The sequence below is a fragment of the Sinocyclocheilus rhinocerous genome, unplaced genomic scaffold, assembly GCF_001515625.1.
Source record: "Sinocyclocheilus rhinocerous isolate Xijiao unplaced genomic scaffold, SAMN03320098_v1.1 scaffold778, whole genome shotgun sequence".
NCBI classification, from domain to species: domain Eukaryota; kingdom Metazoa; phylum Chordata; class Actinopteri; order Cypriniformes; family Cyprinidae; genus Sinocyclocheilus; species Sinocyclocheilus rhinocerous.
In genome coordinates this window covers 501686-518506 of record NW_015650332.1, presented here as the reverse complement: position 1 = coordinate 518506, position 16821 = coordinate 501686, and the positions used below count along the sequence as shown (strand labels likewise).

Here is a 16821-nt window from a genome sequence, read left to right as displayed (position 1 = left end):
CTCCATCCTTCCTCGGAACGGTGAAGTACCGACTGTAGAACCCGGACTCTATTATGTGAGGAGGGACCACATCGATGGCCTCCTTCCTCAAAAGAGCAACTACTTCTGTTCCATGACCACAGCCTGCTCGGGACCCACCATAGTGGGGATGACCCCGTTTAAACTGAGGCGAAGGAGAACTGGATTCTATAGCCTCACTCTACAGTGTGCAGGACCCACCGAGACACGTTAGTCTACTAAGGGAATCAGTCTCTCGAGACTGACCTCTGGTGTAATCAGAGCGGCTAGTTCGGTGCCCTGAAGCGGCGAACCGGCAGGGGACGGCCCTACTAGTTGCTCTAGAAACCTCCGTGGAGGTCGCGAGCCTCTTAGCACCGCTACGTTTCCAGGCGGTAATTGAGAGAAGTGCTCGCCGGTGACCGCTGCGCCTTGGAACACCGGCAGGGTTGGCAGACAGCGCCACTCTGACTCTAGACTCTGCGGAGTACGAGAAGTGACGCCCCCAGAATGAGGAGCTGGAACACGGTAGGTTGGGACTACTCCCGCCCAGCAGCCCCTGCTGACCCCCTCAACCTCCTCAGAGGAAGAGAGGTAAGCACGTGCTCTTACTCGAGGAATTTTTATCCCAAGAGCCCCTGTATATCTAACTTCTCATAGTCAGACAAATACTTCTACTTATTCCTCAGAATCAAATGCAATCAAACAACCAGACGAGTAAACACGGTCTGAAAAATCGAAAATGATATATCTAACTTCTCATAGTCAGATAAATACTTAATTTAGCTCCTCAGAATTAAATGCAGCCAAACAGCCAGACGAGTAAACACGGTCTGGTGTGACAAGATTCATTTCAAAAATTGAAAATTATGTAATACACGCGTTGCCTCGGTAGCGCGCGAGCCACTTGGTCACACAAACAATATCAATCTCCTCAGAGAAAATAGCCGCAGCAGCAAGCTCTCACTCAGAGGGGGAAGAAACCGCAGCGCGGGCTTCCGAGCCTCGAGAGAGAGTGCTGGATCTAGGGAGTGCAGGCGAAGAAAGGGCGAGCCGTCTCCAACCCATCCCTAGATCCACGTGCGATCCCCGTGATCTGAATCGCCGCCGTGCCTCAGCAATAGGCAGAAAGCTGACGCCGGTTTCACCGAACGTGCTTTTATGCTTCCTGGTCGCTACGTCACCCCGCCCGTGACTTCTCGCCCATCCATTGGACTGATTACACATGTGATTCAGAGCGTGGTCACGCTGGAGGCATTCCCATAGCGTTTCGACGCAGCTTGAGTTCCTGAAGGGGAACACCATGTTTCCTAATAATATCTCTCAAGGGTAACATGTAGAATGTGAAAAGTAACGGTCCTAGTACTGAGCCTTGAGGTACTCCATACTGCACTTGTGATTGGTATGATACCTCTTCATTCACTGCAACGAATTGATGGCGGTCAGGTAAGTACAATTTGAACCATGCCAATGCACTACCTCTAATGCCAACATAATGTTCTAGTCTATTCAAAAGAATGCTGTGGTCGATAGTATCAAATAAGATCCAGTAGCACTAATAGAGAGATACAACCACGATCAGATGATAAGAGCAGGTAATTTGTAACTGTAATGAGAGTCACAGTACTATGATGCTGTCTAAATCCTGACTGGAAATCCTCACAGATATAATTTTTCTCTAAAAAGGAACATAGTTGTGATGATACTACCTTTTCTAGTATCTTTGACAGAAAAGTGAGATTCAAGATATGTCTGTAATTAATTAATTAATTAATAAGTTAATTAATAAGGTTTTTAATGAGAGGCTTAATGACAACCAGTCTGAAGGCTTTTGGGACATATCCTAATAACAATGATGAATTAATAATATTCAGAAGAGAATCTATGACTTCTAGAAGCACCTATTTTAGTAGCTTAGATGGGATAGGGTCTAACATACATGTTGTTGGTTTAGATGATTTAACAAGTTTATACAACTCTTCCTTTCCTATAGAAGAGAATGAGTGGAATTGTTCCTACAGTGCATCTGATGTGATACTGTAGCTGACGGCTGCATGGATACAATTTTATCTCTAATAGTATCGATCTTGGAAGTAAAGTAGTTCATAAAATCATTATTACTGTGCTTTTGGGAAATGTCTGACTTCTAGAAGCACCTATTTTAGTAGCTTAGATGGGATAGGGTCTAACATACATGTTGTTGGTTTAGATGATTTAACAAGTTTATACAACTCTTCCTTTCCTATAGAAGAGAATGAGTGGAATTGTTCCTACAGTGCATCTGATGTGATACTGTAGCTGACGGCTGCATGGATACAATTTTATCTCTAATAGTATCGATCTTGGAAGTAAAGTAGTTCATAAAATCATTATTACTGTGCTTTTGGGAAAACTTTTTGGGAAAACAGCACCTGCTGATGTTATTTTTTTGTTAATTTAGCCACTGTATTGAATAAATACTTGGGGTTGTGTTTGTTTTCTTCTAAAAGACACGAAAAGTAATCAGATCTAGCATTTTTTAAGGCTTTTCTGTAAGAGAAAGTACTTTCCCACCATGCAACACGAAATACCTCTAGTTTTGTTTTCCTCCAGTTGCGCTCCATTTTCCGGGCTTCTCTCTTTAAGGCGCGAGTGTGCTCATTATACCATGGTGTCTGACTGTTTTCCTTAATCTTCGTTAAGCGTAAAGGAGCTACCATATCTAAAGTGCTAGAAAAGAGAGAGTCCATAGTTTCTGTTACATCCTCAAGTTGTTCTGAGCTATTGGATATGCTGAGGAATTTAGATAAGTCGGGAATATTATTTACAAAGCAGTCTTTTGTGGTAGAAGTGATGGCTCTACCATATTTGTAACAAGGAGTTGAATTTGCAGCTTTAGCTATATGGAGTATACACAAGACTAGATAATGATCCGAGATATCATCACTCTGCTGCAGAATTTCAACACCATTAACATCAATTCCATGTGACAGTATTAAATCTAGAGTATGTATTCGACAATGAGTAGGACCTGACACGTGTTGTCTATCCCCAATAGAGTTCAGAATGTCTATAAATGCTGATCCCAATGCATTTTTTTCATTATCAACATGGATATTAAAATCACCAACAATTAAGACTTTATCTGCAGCCAACACTAACTCAGATAGAAAATCAGCAAATTCTTTAATAAAGTCTGTATGGTGCCCTGGTAGCCTTTATACAGTAGCCAGTACAAACATCACAAGGGAATTTATCATTGACATCGGTGTCTCTGGATAATGTTATATGAAGCACCATTTCTTCAAACGAATTATACTTGAAACCCAACCTCTGAGAAGTTTGAGAGTTGTTCATATGGTGGCATTCACGCACATTCCGGTTATTTATCGGAGTGACAACCGCATTAATCAAACTCACACCTGTAAATTTTCAGGACTCACATACAGCAAAGTCCTGCTGTGTGAACGAAACCATACTAGACAACTAGTTAGTTATGTCACATTATATAGTGCAAGAGAGGCACTCTGCTCTGCATATATGTGTCTGTCTACACATACATGAGTTGTCATGTGTGTGTGGTTTCAGTAATTTGCAGAGAGAAATATGAGCTGTTTGTCTGAAGGTTTAGATCCAGTAACTGTCCACAACTGGAGCTACTCCACACACTTTTCTGATCTGTGCGCAACTCAAATGCTCGCTCTTTACTGAGGTATAAATGCTGTAGACAGGTAATTTAGATGTGATGGATGCACATTCATACAGACAGTATTCAAGATGATTTGCGAAAAGGACATTTCGAAATTCAGACCTGTAAGTCTTGTTTTTGGCAAATCACAAAATCCTACTGACCTTAATGTATATCGATCACTTCTCTCTTCATTCTCTGCTAATGCCTCCACTGCTAAAAGGACATACTATCACAACAAAATTAACAATTCGCCTAACGCTCGCATGCTCTTTAAAACATTTTCCTCCCTCCTTTGTCCTCCTCCTCCCCCTCCTTCATCATCAACTCTAACAGCTGACGACTTTGCCACATTCTTCATACGACTAAAAACACACCTGTTCCACCTTTATTTGACCCTCTAACTCTAGCACTTTCTATTCTATTTTAATTTTCCTTTATCTATATTTATCTTCTTTTTTTATTTTTTATTTTTTTTTAAAAACTACAAAAAACAAACAAACACTAGCTTTCTATTTTTTCTATTCTATCTACTTGTTTTTTTTTGTGTGCGTGTGTGTATGTATGTGTGTGTGTGTATTATATATATATACACCTTGATACGTGTACTGTGTTAGGCTAACCAAGACTTGTCATTTGCACTTATATATTGTTGCTCTTTTGTTAGTTTTGACTGATTTTATTGTCCTCATTTGTAAGTCGCTTTGGATAAAAGCGTCTGCTAAATGACTAAATAAATAAAAATAAATAAATAAAAGTAAATAAGGTTGTCAATCCCAAATGCTGACAGTGTGAAAGTAGCCTTTGAAAATAAGAATAAAATTTTTTTGCTGTGTTACACCTAGAGTAAATAGCATCTATTGCTATTTTCACTTATTACAAATAGACTATATAAAACTCTAGGTTCCAAAAACCAAGGAAGCTGCCTTGCTGTCTGCCTTCTAAAACATTGCAACTGATTAAAACACAGATTTGGAACACTTTTCACAGGCAGTGACTTGACTTATAAAAATTATAGCACAGAAATATTGGATAAAATGGTCTGTTTCTTTAAAGGCTTAGTTCACTCCAGAATTAAACTTTCCTGACAATTTTCTCACCCCCATGTCATCCAAGATGTTCATGTCTTTCATCAGTCAAAAAGAAAACGTTTTTTGAGGAAAACGTTCCAGGATTTTTCTTCATATAGTGGATTTCTATGGGGACCAACGGGTTGAAGGTCCAAATTGCAGTTTCAATGCAGCTTCAAAGGGCTCTACACGATCCCAGTCGAGGAATAAGGGCCTTATGTAGTGAAACGATTGGTCATTTTCAAAAAATTTTATTTTTAACCACAAATGTTCATCTTGCACTATATAGCTCTGTGATGCGCATCCAAGGTCATGCGTGATGTAGTGGAAGGTAGAGTTGGTCCGAAAAACTCATTTTTTCCTACAACTTCAAAATCGTCCGATATTGTTGTTTTACCTTTTTTTTTTGTAGAGGGTGTTTGAAGTTTGCTTTGTAATCACTGGGTTGGTACTTCCCCCTACGTCACATGTGACCTTTCCAACATGATTACGTGATGCGAGCGCATCGCAGAGCTAGTGCAAGACGAGCATTTGTGGTTAAAAAGTATATAATTTTTTTTTTTTTTTTTTAAAATAACCGATTGTTTCTCTAGATAAGACCCTTATACCTCGACTGGGATTGTATAGAGCACTTTGAAGCTGCATTGAAATTGCAATTTGGACCTTCAACCCGTTGGTCTCTGTTGAAAGTCCACTATACAGAGAAAAATCCTGGAATGTTTTCCTCAAAAACCTTAATTTATTTTTGACTGAAGAAAGAAAGACATGAACAACTTGGATGACATGGGGGTGAGTAAATTATCAGGAAATTTTAATTCTGGAGTGAACTAATACTTTAAGAATTTGTTTCTTAACTAAATGCAATATTTATGAATTACTTGGATTGACACACACACACACTTGACACATTCCAGGTGGAGTACTCTGACCCAGATTTTATCCTGATTTACCCAAGATTCAGTGTTCTACTTCTGATAGCTCTTCATCATACACACTACATCCAAACATCTCAGCACAGCTCACATTACAGCGCAATACAACACCATTATCTATAAAACACGCCCTCCTCCCTTCTAAAATTATTTAATGTGTGTGAGGAAGGAGAACGAGGAGCATTTTATGATTTGCTCAGTTGGGTAACAGCCATCCATCTTTCTCCCAGTCTGAGAGAAACCGTTTTGTATTACATTTGCATGCCAATGCACTACCGTCCACACTAAACAGTATTTATATAACCAAAGCAATGAGGATATGTTCCCTGCGCAATGTGATGTATCTCCTTATGAAGAGAGTTTTTTTTTCCCTGGAGGTGCAGGAGGAGCGAAGACTTGCGAGCTCTGTGACCTGGCAGCGTGTGAGGAAGAAACATTTTTGTTGAGTTTGAGGTGTTGCTTCACACTCTGTACACCTCCCTCCTCTGAGGTTCATCGCATTATACACACTGACTCAACATTGGCTCATACTCCTTTTATAATCTCTCCCAACTTATGTTTTTCTAGATTCTTTTTCCAGTCGGTGTGCCTCGACTGTACAGCAGTGGTACAGCAACTTCAGGGAACGAGGGTTACATACGTAACCGAGACGTTCCCTTTCAGTCAGTCACATTCGACGTTACGTCAGCAGTGACTGACGAATTGAGATCCCTATGAAAACGCCACTATTGCTGACCCCCTCCAGTGCCCTGCGAAAGCTGGCAAGTCCCCCCATGCCAGTTGGGCCGGAATATAGGACAGGGCTGAGGCAGATGTGTCAGCCACTGCTGTTCCATACAGTGGGATATTGGATAACACTGGGAAAGCGTACCCAAGTAGGGGAATGCTACGGAAGCCACGTCCTGCGGATAGGAGATATTATGTGGAGTTTACACATATGGACTGGCCACAGGGCAGTGCTACATATGGAAAGTCCCTGTGGTAGACTCAGCCAGCCTGGGGTAAGATCAATACGCAGCAGAGACGGCAGGGAAATCTCTGCCAGGGAAAGACACAGGCTCACCGTGAGGGAAGCCGTACCGAGGGTATCAGGTTGGGGCGCGGAGGATTCAGCCTCCTCGCTCCCCTAAGGAACCTAATGATCAGGTCGTGCTTCCCCACGGACTTGCCGTTCACTGCATCGTGATGCGTGACAATAGCGGCGACATACACTTTGAGGGTGGAGGGAGACAGCCTTCGCACCAACCCTTCTTGTAGAAAGTAGAGCACGACCGCGATCAAGCATTTACGGGGGTCTTCCCGCCGGGAAGAACACCAAAAGATGAACAGGTTCCACTTCAGCGCGTAAGCGTGTCTTGTAGAGGGCGCTCTCTAGCTGAAGTGATGGTGATAGGAGATAGACCACCTAGAACCTCCGCGTCCCGTCCAGAAACCACATGTGGAGATTCCACAGGTCTGGGCGCGGGTGCCAGAGAGTGCCCCTTCTCTGAGAAAGGAGATCCTTCCTCAGAGGAATACGCTAAGGAGGGGCTGTCGCGAGGAGCATCAGTTCTGGGAACCAAGCCCGATTGGGCCAGTATGGCGCTACCAAAAGGACTTGCTCCTCATCCTCCCTGACCTTGCACAGTGTCTGTGCGAGAAGGCATACTTGCGTAGGCCCCGAGGCCAGCTGTGTGCCAGCACATCCATGCCAAGGGTCCCCTCAGACAGGGAGTAGAACAGCTGGCAGTGGGACGTGTCAGGAGAGGCAAACAGGTCTACCTGAGCATCCCCGAAGCATCTCCAAATCAGCTGGACTGTCTCGGGGTGGAGTCGCCATTCTCCCAGAAGGACGGGCTGGCGTCAGAGTTCGTCAGCTGCCCGATTGAGCTCACCTGGGATGTGACAGTGTGAAGCGACCTCAGATGCTTCTGACTCCAAAGGAGGAGATGGCGAGTGAGTTGCGACATGCGACGGGAGCGTAGACCGCCCTGGTGGTTGATGTACGTAACAGTCGCATTATTGTCCGTCCGGACCAGTACGTGCTTGTCGTGTAGCAGCAATATGAAGCGGCACAGAGCAAGCCATACTGCTAGCAACTCGAGGCAATTGATATGTCACTGCAGTTGAGGCCCTGTCCAGGCGCCCGATGCTGCATGCCCGTTGCACATGGCCCCCCAGCCTATGGCAGAGGCATCTGTTGACACAACAACATGCCTGGACACTTGCACTAGGGGAACTCCCGCCCGAAGAAAAGCAATGTCCGACCACGGGCTGAAAGTCTGGTGGCAGGACGGGATGACTGAGACCCGGTGAGTGCCGTGTTGCCATGCCCATCTCGGGACTCGGTCGTGAAGCCAACACTGAAACGGTCTCTTATCAAGCAATCCGAGAGGCGTGACCGCGGCAGCGGATGCCATATGTCCCAGGAGCCTCTGAAACTGTCTCAGTGGGACCGCCCTCCTGCGCAGAAATGACTCTAGGCAATTCAATATTGACTGGGCATGCTCTACTGAGAGGGGTGCTGTTAGATTGACCGAGTCCCACTCCACACCGAGAAAAGAGATCCTCTGCACGGGGGAGAGTTTGCTCTTTTCCCAGCTGACCAGAAGCCCCAACTGACTGAGGTGGCTGAGTACCACGTCCCTGTGTTCGCACAACTGCGCTCGAGACTGGGCCAGTATGAGCCAGTTGTCGAGGTAGTTGAGAATGCGAATGCCTCTTTCCCTCAACGGTACGAGGGCTGCCTCCACGACTTTGGTGAAGACATGAGGCGACAGGGGCAGCCCGAAGGGGAGGACCTTTTACTGATATGCTCGCCCTTCGAACACGAAGCGGAGAAACGGCCTGTGTCGAGGGAGGATCGAGACATGAAAGTACACGTCATTCAGGTCGCTCGCTGCGAACCAATCATGTGGACGAACGCATTGAAACATACGTTTCTGCATCAACATCCTGAACGGGAGTCTGGGGAGGGCTCGGTTCAGAACGCGCAGGCCCAGGATTGGTCGTAACCCACCGCCTTTCTTGGGTACAATGAAGTAAGGGCTGTAAAACCCGTCTTCATATCGGCTGGAGGGACCGGCTCAATCGCGTCCTTCGCCAGTAGGACTGCGATTTCTGCTCGCAAGATGGGAGCATCCTTCTTCAGCACAGAGGTGAACCGAACACCCCTGACTTGGGAGGACGCCGGGTGAACTGAATCGCATAACCGGGTCTGATGGTTCTCATAAGCCAGCTAGACGGTCAGGGGAGCGCTAGCCAAGCCCCCAGAAACCGAGCAAGTGGGACTAGGGGAACCACCGACGTACCCGCAGTGGGGCAGCGAGGTGGAATGCAGGGACCCAACCCGTCGACGAGGGTAGTGAAGACGGAAGAGGCACTAGCTCTGTTTCGGGCAGAAAAAGGTGCTCTCCAAGACCTAGTAACCTTTTCATGCACCGCCGGGAAGAAAGGAACCGGAGGTGGATGCCGAGGATCGGCGTGCGGCACCCCCAGGAACCAATCATTCAGCCTTGAGCACTCGGGAGATGGAGGGGGTTTCCATTGCAACCCGACGCTCTAGGAGGACGCTCTATCCTCACTGTGATCCTCAGATCGTCCTGGCCATACGCTGAAGTAGTTCTCCGCTGCTGTGAGACAGAGGAACTAGAACAGGGCATAGCATGGGGGACTCCCCCTCGTTTCATGAAGAGGAGTCTCGATCGCAATGGTCATGTTCCCGCAATGAGAACATGAATCATCCACGAGCGATCGTGACCATCAGACGGAGCCAGGAAGCGACCGCATCCAGAAACACACAAGTGAAAGGCCATCTTTAAAAAGATGCTGCGTCACTCGTGGAGCTCTTTAAGAACTTACTCTTTTAGATTTAAGTGCTGAAGCGCCCAGGGGAGGTCGCAGCGCGACCGCAGTTTAAAGAGCTGCAACACGCCGTCCAAAACGGGAAAAAAAGCAGCAACACTGGACCAGCAAACCTCCGCTGACGCATCGTAACACCAACACTTGCAGAACCGTTGTTCTGTAACACTCTCTTCGGTGACTGCTCAAGCAGAAAGGCTCAGCTCCGAAGTGAAAAGCTGAATGTGCGACTGCATGCACTCTCCTTATATACCCTGCTGCGGGGATGCACGATGCTGCGTTCAAGATCTAATCTCATTTGAAACATCCAAATGTCCCTTAATGCAAATTCTCATCAGGATAGTTCACCCAAAAATGACAATTCTGACGTTATTTATTCACCTTCATGTCATTGCAAACCTATATGACTGACTTTGTTTTGTGGAACACAAAAATAGTTTTGTCCATAAATTGAAAGTCAATGGGTTCAAATGTTGTTTTTGGACCCATTTGGCTTTTTTTATATGGACAAAACCGTTCTTCAAAATATCTTCTTTGGAACACTATAAGGGCGAGTAAATGATGAAAGAATCTCCATTTTTTTTCTTATCAAACCCTTTACCATAATTTAAGTTATACAAGCAAACAAGCCAAGAATAACACCTTAATTATTCAACTTTCTCAGTAAAGACACTCCAATTACTTTTTTTTCAGGAGGGAACTTTAGACCTTATGAATTAGATTGTGCTTCGGCTTCTCTGAAACAGCATGACGTGTGTGTTCAGATGTGTGTGCCAAAGCTTTGATATCTCCATATCAGGGAATAAAGAGTGTTTGTATGCAGCATGTGTTCCCAAGACAACCACGCAACCTTTAACCCTATTTCAGACACGCATATCACACATCTGTCGAGCCGGTTTGTTTCCCTGGCTACGCTGATACATGTCAGAAATAGTTAGGGGCTATTTAAAATGCACATGGGGTGAAACAACACCAATGTGATCGACCTGCAGGGAGAGAGAGTGGAAAAGAGCAAGACTGAAAGAGATAAAGAGGATGAACTCTTTTGTAAATGGCCTGGACCTGGTGAGATATGAAGTGATATAAAGTACAGTATATAGCTAAGAAAAATGCTGATATGCAAAACATTTCACTGGACCTTCTCAACTGAAGTACTAAACTCCTGGAGTTCAGATGTCACACATTTTTCACAGTATTCCCTCCTAAACAAGCTAAGAAACACACATGATACCTGGCCTTACGTGTGTCATGACACCCCTCAGGCCTGAAGTGCACACGAGGAACACCATAGTGCTCTCTAAGAAATAGAGTCTCTCACCTGCCACAGATTCCTCCTCCATTTGTTCCCCATTAATGAACCTCAAATAGTGCTGTCTATCGTTATTATAGCAGAAAAAGGAAGACAATAAGAAGGAGAGAATGTTTTATTATGGCATTATTTTGCTTATAAACTAAATTTGTACTTGTTTAGAAGCAAATGTAAGTAGTTCTTACCCGTGTGGAAGTTTCCTTCATGATCCAACTGTAGTGTGCTTGCTGTAGGGTCGCTCAGGTGTTCTGGGTGGTTGCTAGGGTGTTGCTATTTTGTTTTGGATACAATAGTAATTTTTATTTATTTTAGGAAATTTGTATTTTCCTATTTTATTTATTAATTTTAAAAAAAATCATTTTTATTTGCATTGAAAACACTTTTTTCTGTAACAGTATAGGAACCAGTTCTCACTATTAACTAGTTGCTTATTAGCATGCCTATTATTAACATATTGACAGTTTATTAGTGCTTATAAAGCACATATTCTGCATGGCCATATTCTACATCCCTAATCCTACCCAATACCTAAACTTACCAACTACCTTTCTAACTATTAATAAGCAGCAAATTAGGAGTTTGAGGCAAAATTGATAGTAAATCGTTTGTTAATAGCAAGAACTGAATCTTAAAATAAAGTGTGAACACAAAGTGTGGATGAAAAAATGTGAGCCAAAATCATCACAATTAAAAGAACCAAAGACTTAAGTCTTTAAGTCACTACTTCAGTCTGTGTGCATTGCATTTATTTAATACACGAGTTTCACAATTTGAGTTGAATTACTGAAATAAATGAACTTTTCCACGACATTCTAATTTATTGAGATGCACCTGTATATATATATATATATATATATATACACATAAAAATAAATGTATGTATAATATGTATATTGCATTTTATATCTGTAAAATAAAATGCAATATACAAATTCAGTAATATTTATTACACTGCATATACATACTGTCTTAATTTCTGTAATTTCCCCTTACACATATCTCTATATTTGTATATATCGGTTCTATTTGCTTACTGTATTTTATTTATTTATTTATTTGATTCATTCATTCATTTTATTTATTTATTTATTTTTTGCCTTAAATTCAAAAATTGGATCTGAAATGGGATAAATCTAGATCAGAATTGATTCACTAAATCTGTAACAGTTCTGAATTATTTTTCAAATGTAATGTTGTTGTTTTTTTTGTTTTTTTTCCAGTCACGAAAGATACATTAATAGCACATCTCTCCTCAACAAGTTGCATGATTTGGGTGATCATTCATATCATTCACAAATGGTGTATGCTAGAGTTCAATGGGGTTTGATCAAATCCCTTACTCTAAGTATGAGCAAAAGTGACTCAGACCATTTATTTCCTTCAATTCTGATCCATTCTTTGGTAAGAGTCAGATGTCTAGTGAGCATGTGAGAGTTACAGATTGCGTTCTTGTTTTCAGGTCCACTTGACCTGACAGCCATCATGTTTTCATCCAAACAGAGACATCCATCTTTAACATGTTAATCCCATAATCGCTTTCTCTTTCTCTCTCATTCCCTTTTCCTCTCCCCCTCACTCTTATCTCTAGTGTCACAGAGATCCAGGGGAAATAAAAGGTTATCTTAACCCGCTGTCAGATAGGAGTGTGACACAGAGCTCAGCGAAACCTTCAGGCAACCATAATAAACAAAGGAAGAAAGGTCTTTACCAAACCTCCATAAGACTCGTCAATCCTCTAAACACTGGCAGATACCGGCTCAGCTGGGAGACAAGTACTCCCCCTGATTCTCTCCAGACTGGCGTTGAGAGAGCCGATGGTGCAGGATGGGGAGCGTTAGCATGAGAGGGTGAAAAATATTTGTGAGTTGGGGTGGGCTGATGGGGGGATGCAGAAGGTTTAACAGTTGACAGACGACACCCGCAGGGAATCTATACCGTGCTGACCTTGAGAGAGAATTGGAGAAACTAGAGAACGAGGGAATGAGACGGAGAGCGAGAGACTGATTGTTATTCAGCTTAGCAATGCAGGGATTTCTCTGCTATGTTGTGCTTAACATTAGGCCCCAGGAGCCTCGGCTGGTGTAGATGTTTTGCAGAGGACAAGAAAAGAAGAAAGAGGAGAGTTTCCATTTATTAGAAACCAGGCTAAGACATGCAAGGTCTGTGCTTATGTCCTGATCGACAGGAAGGTCAGCCTGAGAGCCAGAAGGAGAATTTGTCTGAGCCTGTGTGTGAAGTTATCTGGGTTGAGTGTTTGTGTGTGTGGGTGTGAGTGGGCCAGATTTTACCTTCACTGCAGGGACGAGGGATGCACAAACACACACCAATACTGATGATTATTTTCATGTTAAGGCTGATAATGGCAGAGTTCTATACAATTTATAATATTTTGTCTAAGTAAGCTTATAAGCAGTCTAAAGCTAAAATTAGTCATTTTAAGGCAAGACCGTTTAGGCAAAGCTTGTTGAGATTTGGGCTATTTTGCTTCTGGAACTTGTCTTCCTTCAGACTATTTGAATGAAAACATATAAAATACACATTTTATTTATCATTTTATTACACTTTATCTATTGAGTCTGTAGATTCCAATTGCAATCGTTTTCTCAAAAAAAAAAAAAAGTCAAAAATCTCCACTTCAGTAGCACTTATATATACCAAATTTTCGGTTTTCTTCACAGAATAAATAAGTAAATAAATTAAAACAGCAACAACAACAAAACTTTGTTGAATCACAGAATAAAACAGAGGGGGTTGTTCATATTTGTATAACATTGTTCCTAAAAACATCGTGGAAAATACTTTTTTTTTTCTCCTCTAATATGTCTCTTTAATATGCCAACAAAGTGAAAGTGTTTTTACCCTAGTGAAGAATAAATATACTAAAATGTATTTGAAATACATTTCATGATAAGTATACTAACAATACATTTACATATTTATGTATTTAGTAAAACATATCCTGCAATTACACTTTCAGTATACTAAACTGGTATACCTAAAGTCTGCTAAATTGGAACAACTAATTTTGTATGTGCACTTTAATTTTGCGGACGTAGTGCTGAAGTCCAACCAAACATATACTGAAGTATACTTCATTGCTAAAGTGGAATTATTGCAAGTATACGTTAAGTATCTTTAAATATCTTTAAGTATACGTTAAATATCTTGCATTTAAAGACCGATATTATTCAAAGATTGTACAATACTCATCAATAGTGACATTAAACACATTTTAGGCTTAATATTAAGAAATGTTCATTGTGCACAAGTAGTACTCCAAATACAGTTGAATTATAATTTTTACATCAGTAAGTCTTGAGTGAAATGTCCGTAAATATGTTAATAGATTTGAATTATACTTAGTATGAAATAAATGTATTTTAAATATATTACTTTTTACTAGGGTATCCCGGCTTTTATCCAGTTTTCAGATTTTTGTTCTGGAAATGTATGCAAATTAGTGCATATTTAATTAGATAATGTCTCATTTGCATGTTTAAACTTGTAATACAAAACAATTGTCTTAATGTACTATGATTACTCAACTGGGGAAATTATGGTGATAGCTAGCCTATTCACCTGTAGGGCGTTTAATGCTACAAGTGAATGTAGGCATCAAAATATTTTCATGCACATTATGAAAACTAGATATTCATTTTGAGGTTTGCTAAAGATTACATTTAACAGTGTTATTCGAGGAAATACCCTTGATAAATGTACTAAATAATCTTATGACAATGAAAAATGCAGAGCATTTTCTTAGGGGGTTAGTTTTGGGGTAGATTAAAGAAATTATATTCTTTTATATTGTTTAATATAATATGATATAATAATATTTTATACAATAATAAAAGTCAATGGTAAGTCTCCACCACGAAAGGAAACCAGGCATGTGCAGCAAATGTTTGGATGTTGCAGGACACAATTGCTAGACCAGCATGCAGAATTTGAGAATGTCATGGTGAATTAATGAGTTGAAGCACTGACAGAGTGATAGACACACATGTAAACACTGTCTGGCACGCATTAAACGAAAGCACGCTCATACACACACAGGCACACAAAAGCCCCCTGTTAGCATATTAATAGTCTCACTTAGCCAGACTTTTGACTTGCGGCAACAAAGTTTGGTCCGCTTTGCAGATGATTCTGTTATGACATGAAGGGGCCGTCTATCTGACATCTTTAGGTACGGGTAAATCTGAATAAAACTAAATAAGTGGATCTGAGCAATAATAGAATTACATGGAAAAACATCTCTGTAAGTGGCAGTGCATAAAATACTTGTGGATTAGTAGAAACGTGTGAATACCGTTCAAATAATTGAAGCCACAAACTCTGCCAAATCCAGAGATTAGTTCTTCCTCACCGGCGCTCAACATAATAACATAATATCACTTGGCGCCACTATAGCTTTAATTCTGTGTTTTATTAGACTCCCACATTCACTCTTGTCACTTCTGTGCTCGCTAACCAAGTTTCACATTATTACTCAAACTACAGAGGGATATTACAAAAAAACATAACACTTAACAGCTGTATGTCAGATTGTGTTTCGATCTCTTTTCCACCTGCTTTCTTTCTTTTTCACCTTCTCCCTCTCACTCAGTGAGATTTCAACACCCATTATACCCTCAATGGTACCTGTTAGCTTCACACGTGGACGTGCCCTGGGCTACACTCCTTTACACGCCATTGTTTAGCTGCTCGCGCTGAGTTGCTGGTGTTGGAAGCGGATGCCAGAGGGACATGCTTGGGTGACTTTTTTGGAGAAGGGGAATTTTTTCAGTATCTCTCGCACTCACAGGCAATAGAGGAAAGAGGGAACAGATGTTAGCGGTCGCTGCTTTAAATAAAAACACGTCTTTGTTGTCTTGCAGAATAAAGTTTGTGGAGAAGGAGGATCTGCGAGTGTTGTGGAGTGAACAGACGGCCACCATTGAGAGGTACAACAATTAGAAAGAAAAATCACAAATATCTCAATGTCACAACACAATTGATCAGATATATAAGTCAAGATATTAAAGTCTGCAATCAAAAGCAGAGATTTCGGTCTGAACTATAAATTAAATAATACAATATTTATGAAATATAAATATTTAAAAAGTGTTTTTATAAATGAATTACTAATTTAACAAAAAAAAGTAATGTTAGCTATAATAGTCGTTTTCCAAGTTTTATATGTTGGCAGCTAATACTAATTCTAATTTTAAAGGGGTCATATGATGCGATTTCAATTTTTCCTTTCTCTTTGGAGTGTTACAAGCTCTTGGTGCATAAAGAAGATCTGTAAAGTTGCAAAGACTAAAGTCTCAAATCCAAAGAGATATTCTTTATAAAAGTTAAGAGTCAGCCGCACCTTCCTAAAACGGCTTGTTCTAACACGCCCCCACATACCTACGTCACCATCTGGAAAGATTTGCATAATTCTGCCCAAATGTTCACACAAAGAAAGAAGGCGTAACTTTTATGCTTGCTGTAGTATTGTTGCCGCCGCCGCCATGTCGTGAAGGCGCTGTGTGCTTCGTTGTGAAAGCGAAACTACTTTGTTTGGTCTTCCAAAAGAGGACGATATCGCTTCGTCATGCCTGGAGCTGATCCGTGCTGGTCGCTGAGGAAATACTTCAACTTCGCGCTGTCGATCGCCGGATCGGCTTTCACCATGGACGAAGCGGAGTCCAGCCTGGGGTCGTCACATGTGGTTGCCGCAGGCATCACAATATGGTTAGGGACGTAACATTTCCGTCACACGCTTGAGGAATTCGGCCAATCACAACGCACTGGATAGCTAGCCAATCCGAGCACACCTCACTTTTTCAGACCGATGAGCTTTGTAAAAATCGACGCGTTTCAGAAAGGCGGGGCATAGAGGAGAAACAATAATGTACAGTATGTGGAAAATAATGTGTTTTTTTAACCTTAAACCGCATAAACACATTTCATTACACCAAATACACAAAATAATGTTATTTTTAGCAACATCATATGACCCCTTTAAAAATGTGA

General features: G+C 41.7%; 1 protein-coding gene across 1 annotated transcript in view; it reads left to right on the top strand.

Annotated features, from left to right (window-relative positions):
- Positions 1-16821, top strand: part of LOC107711768 (trichohyalin-like) — a 160560-nt gene that overhangs the window by 77542 nt on the left and 66197 nt on the right. Inside the window, exon 8 of the mRNA XM_016516814.1 lies at positions 15696-15761. Within this exon, the coding sequence (XP_016372300.1) occupies positions 15696-15761 (66 nt within the window). The remainder of the gene's footprint in view (positions 1-15695; positions 15762-16821) is intronic.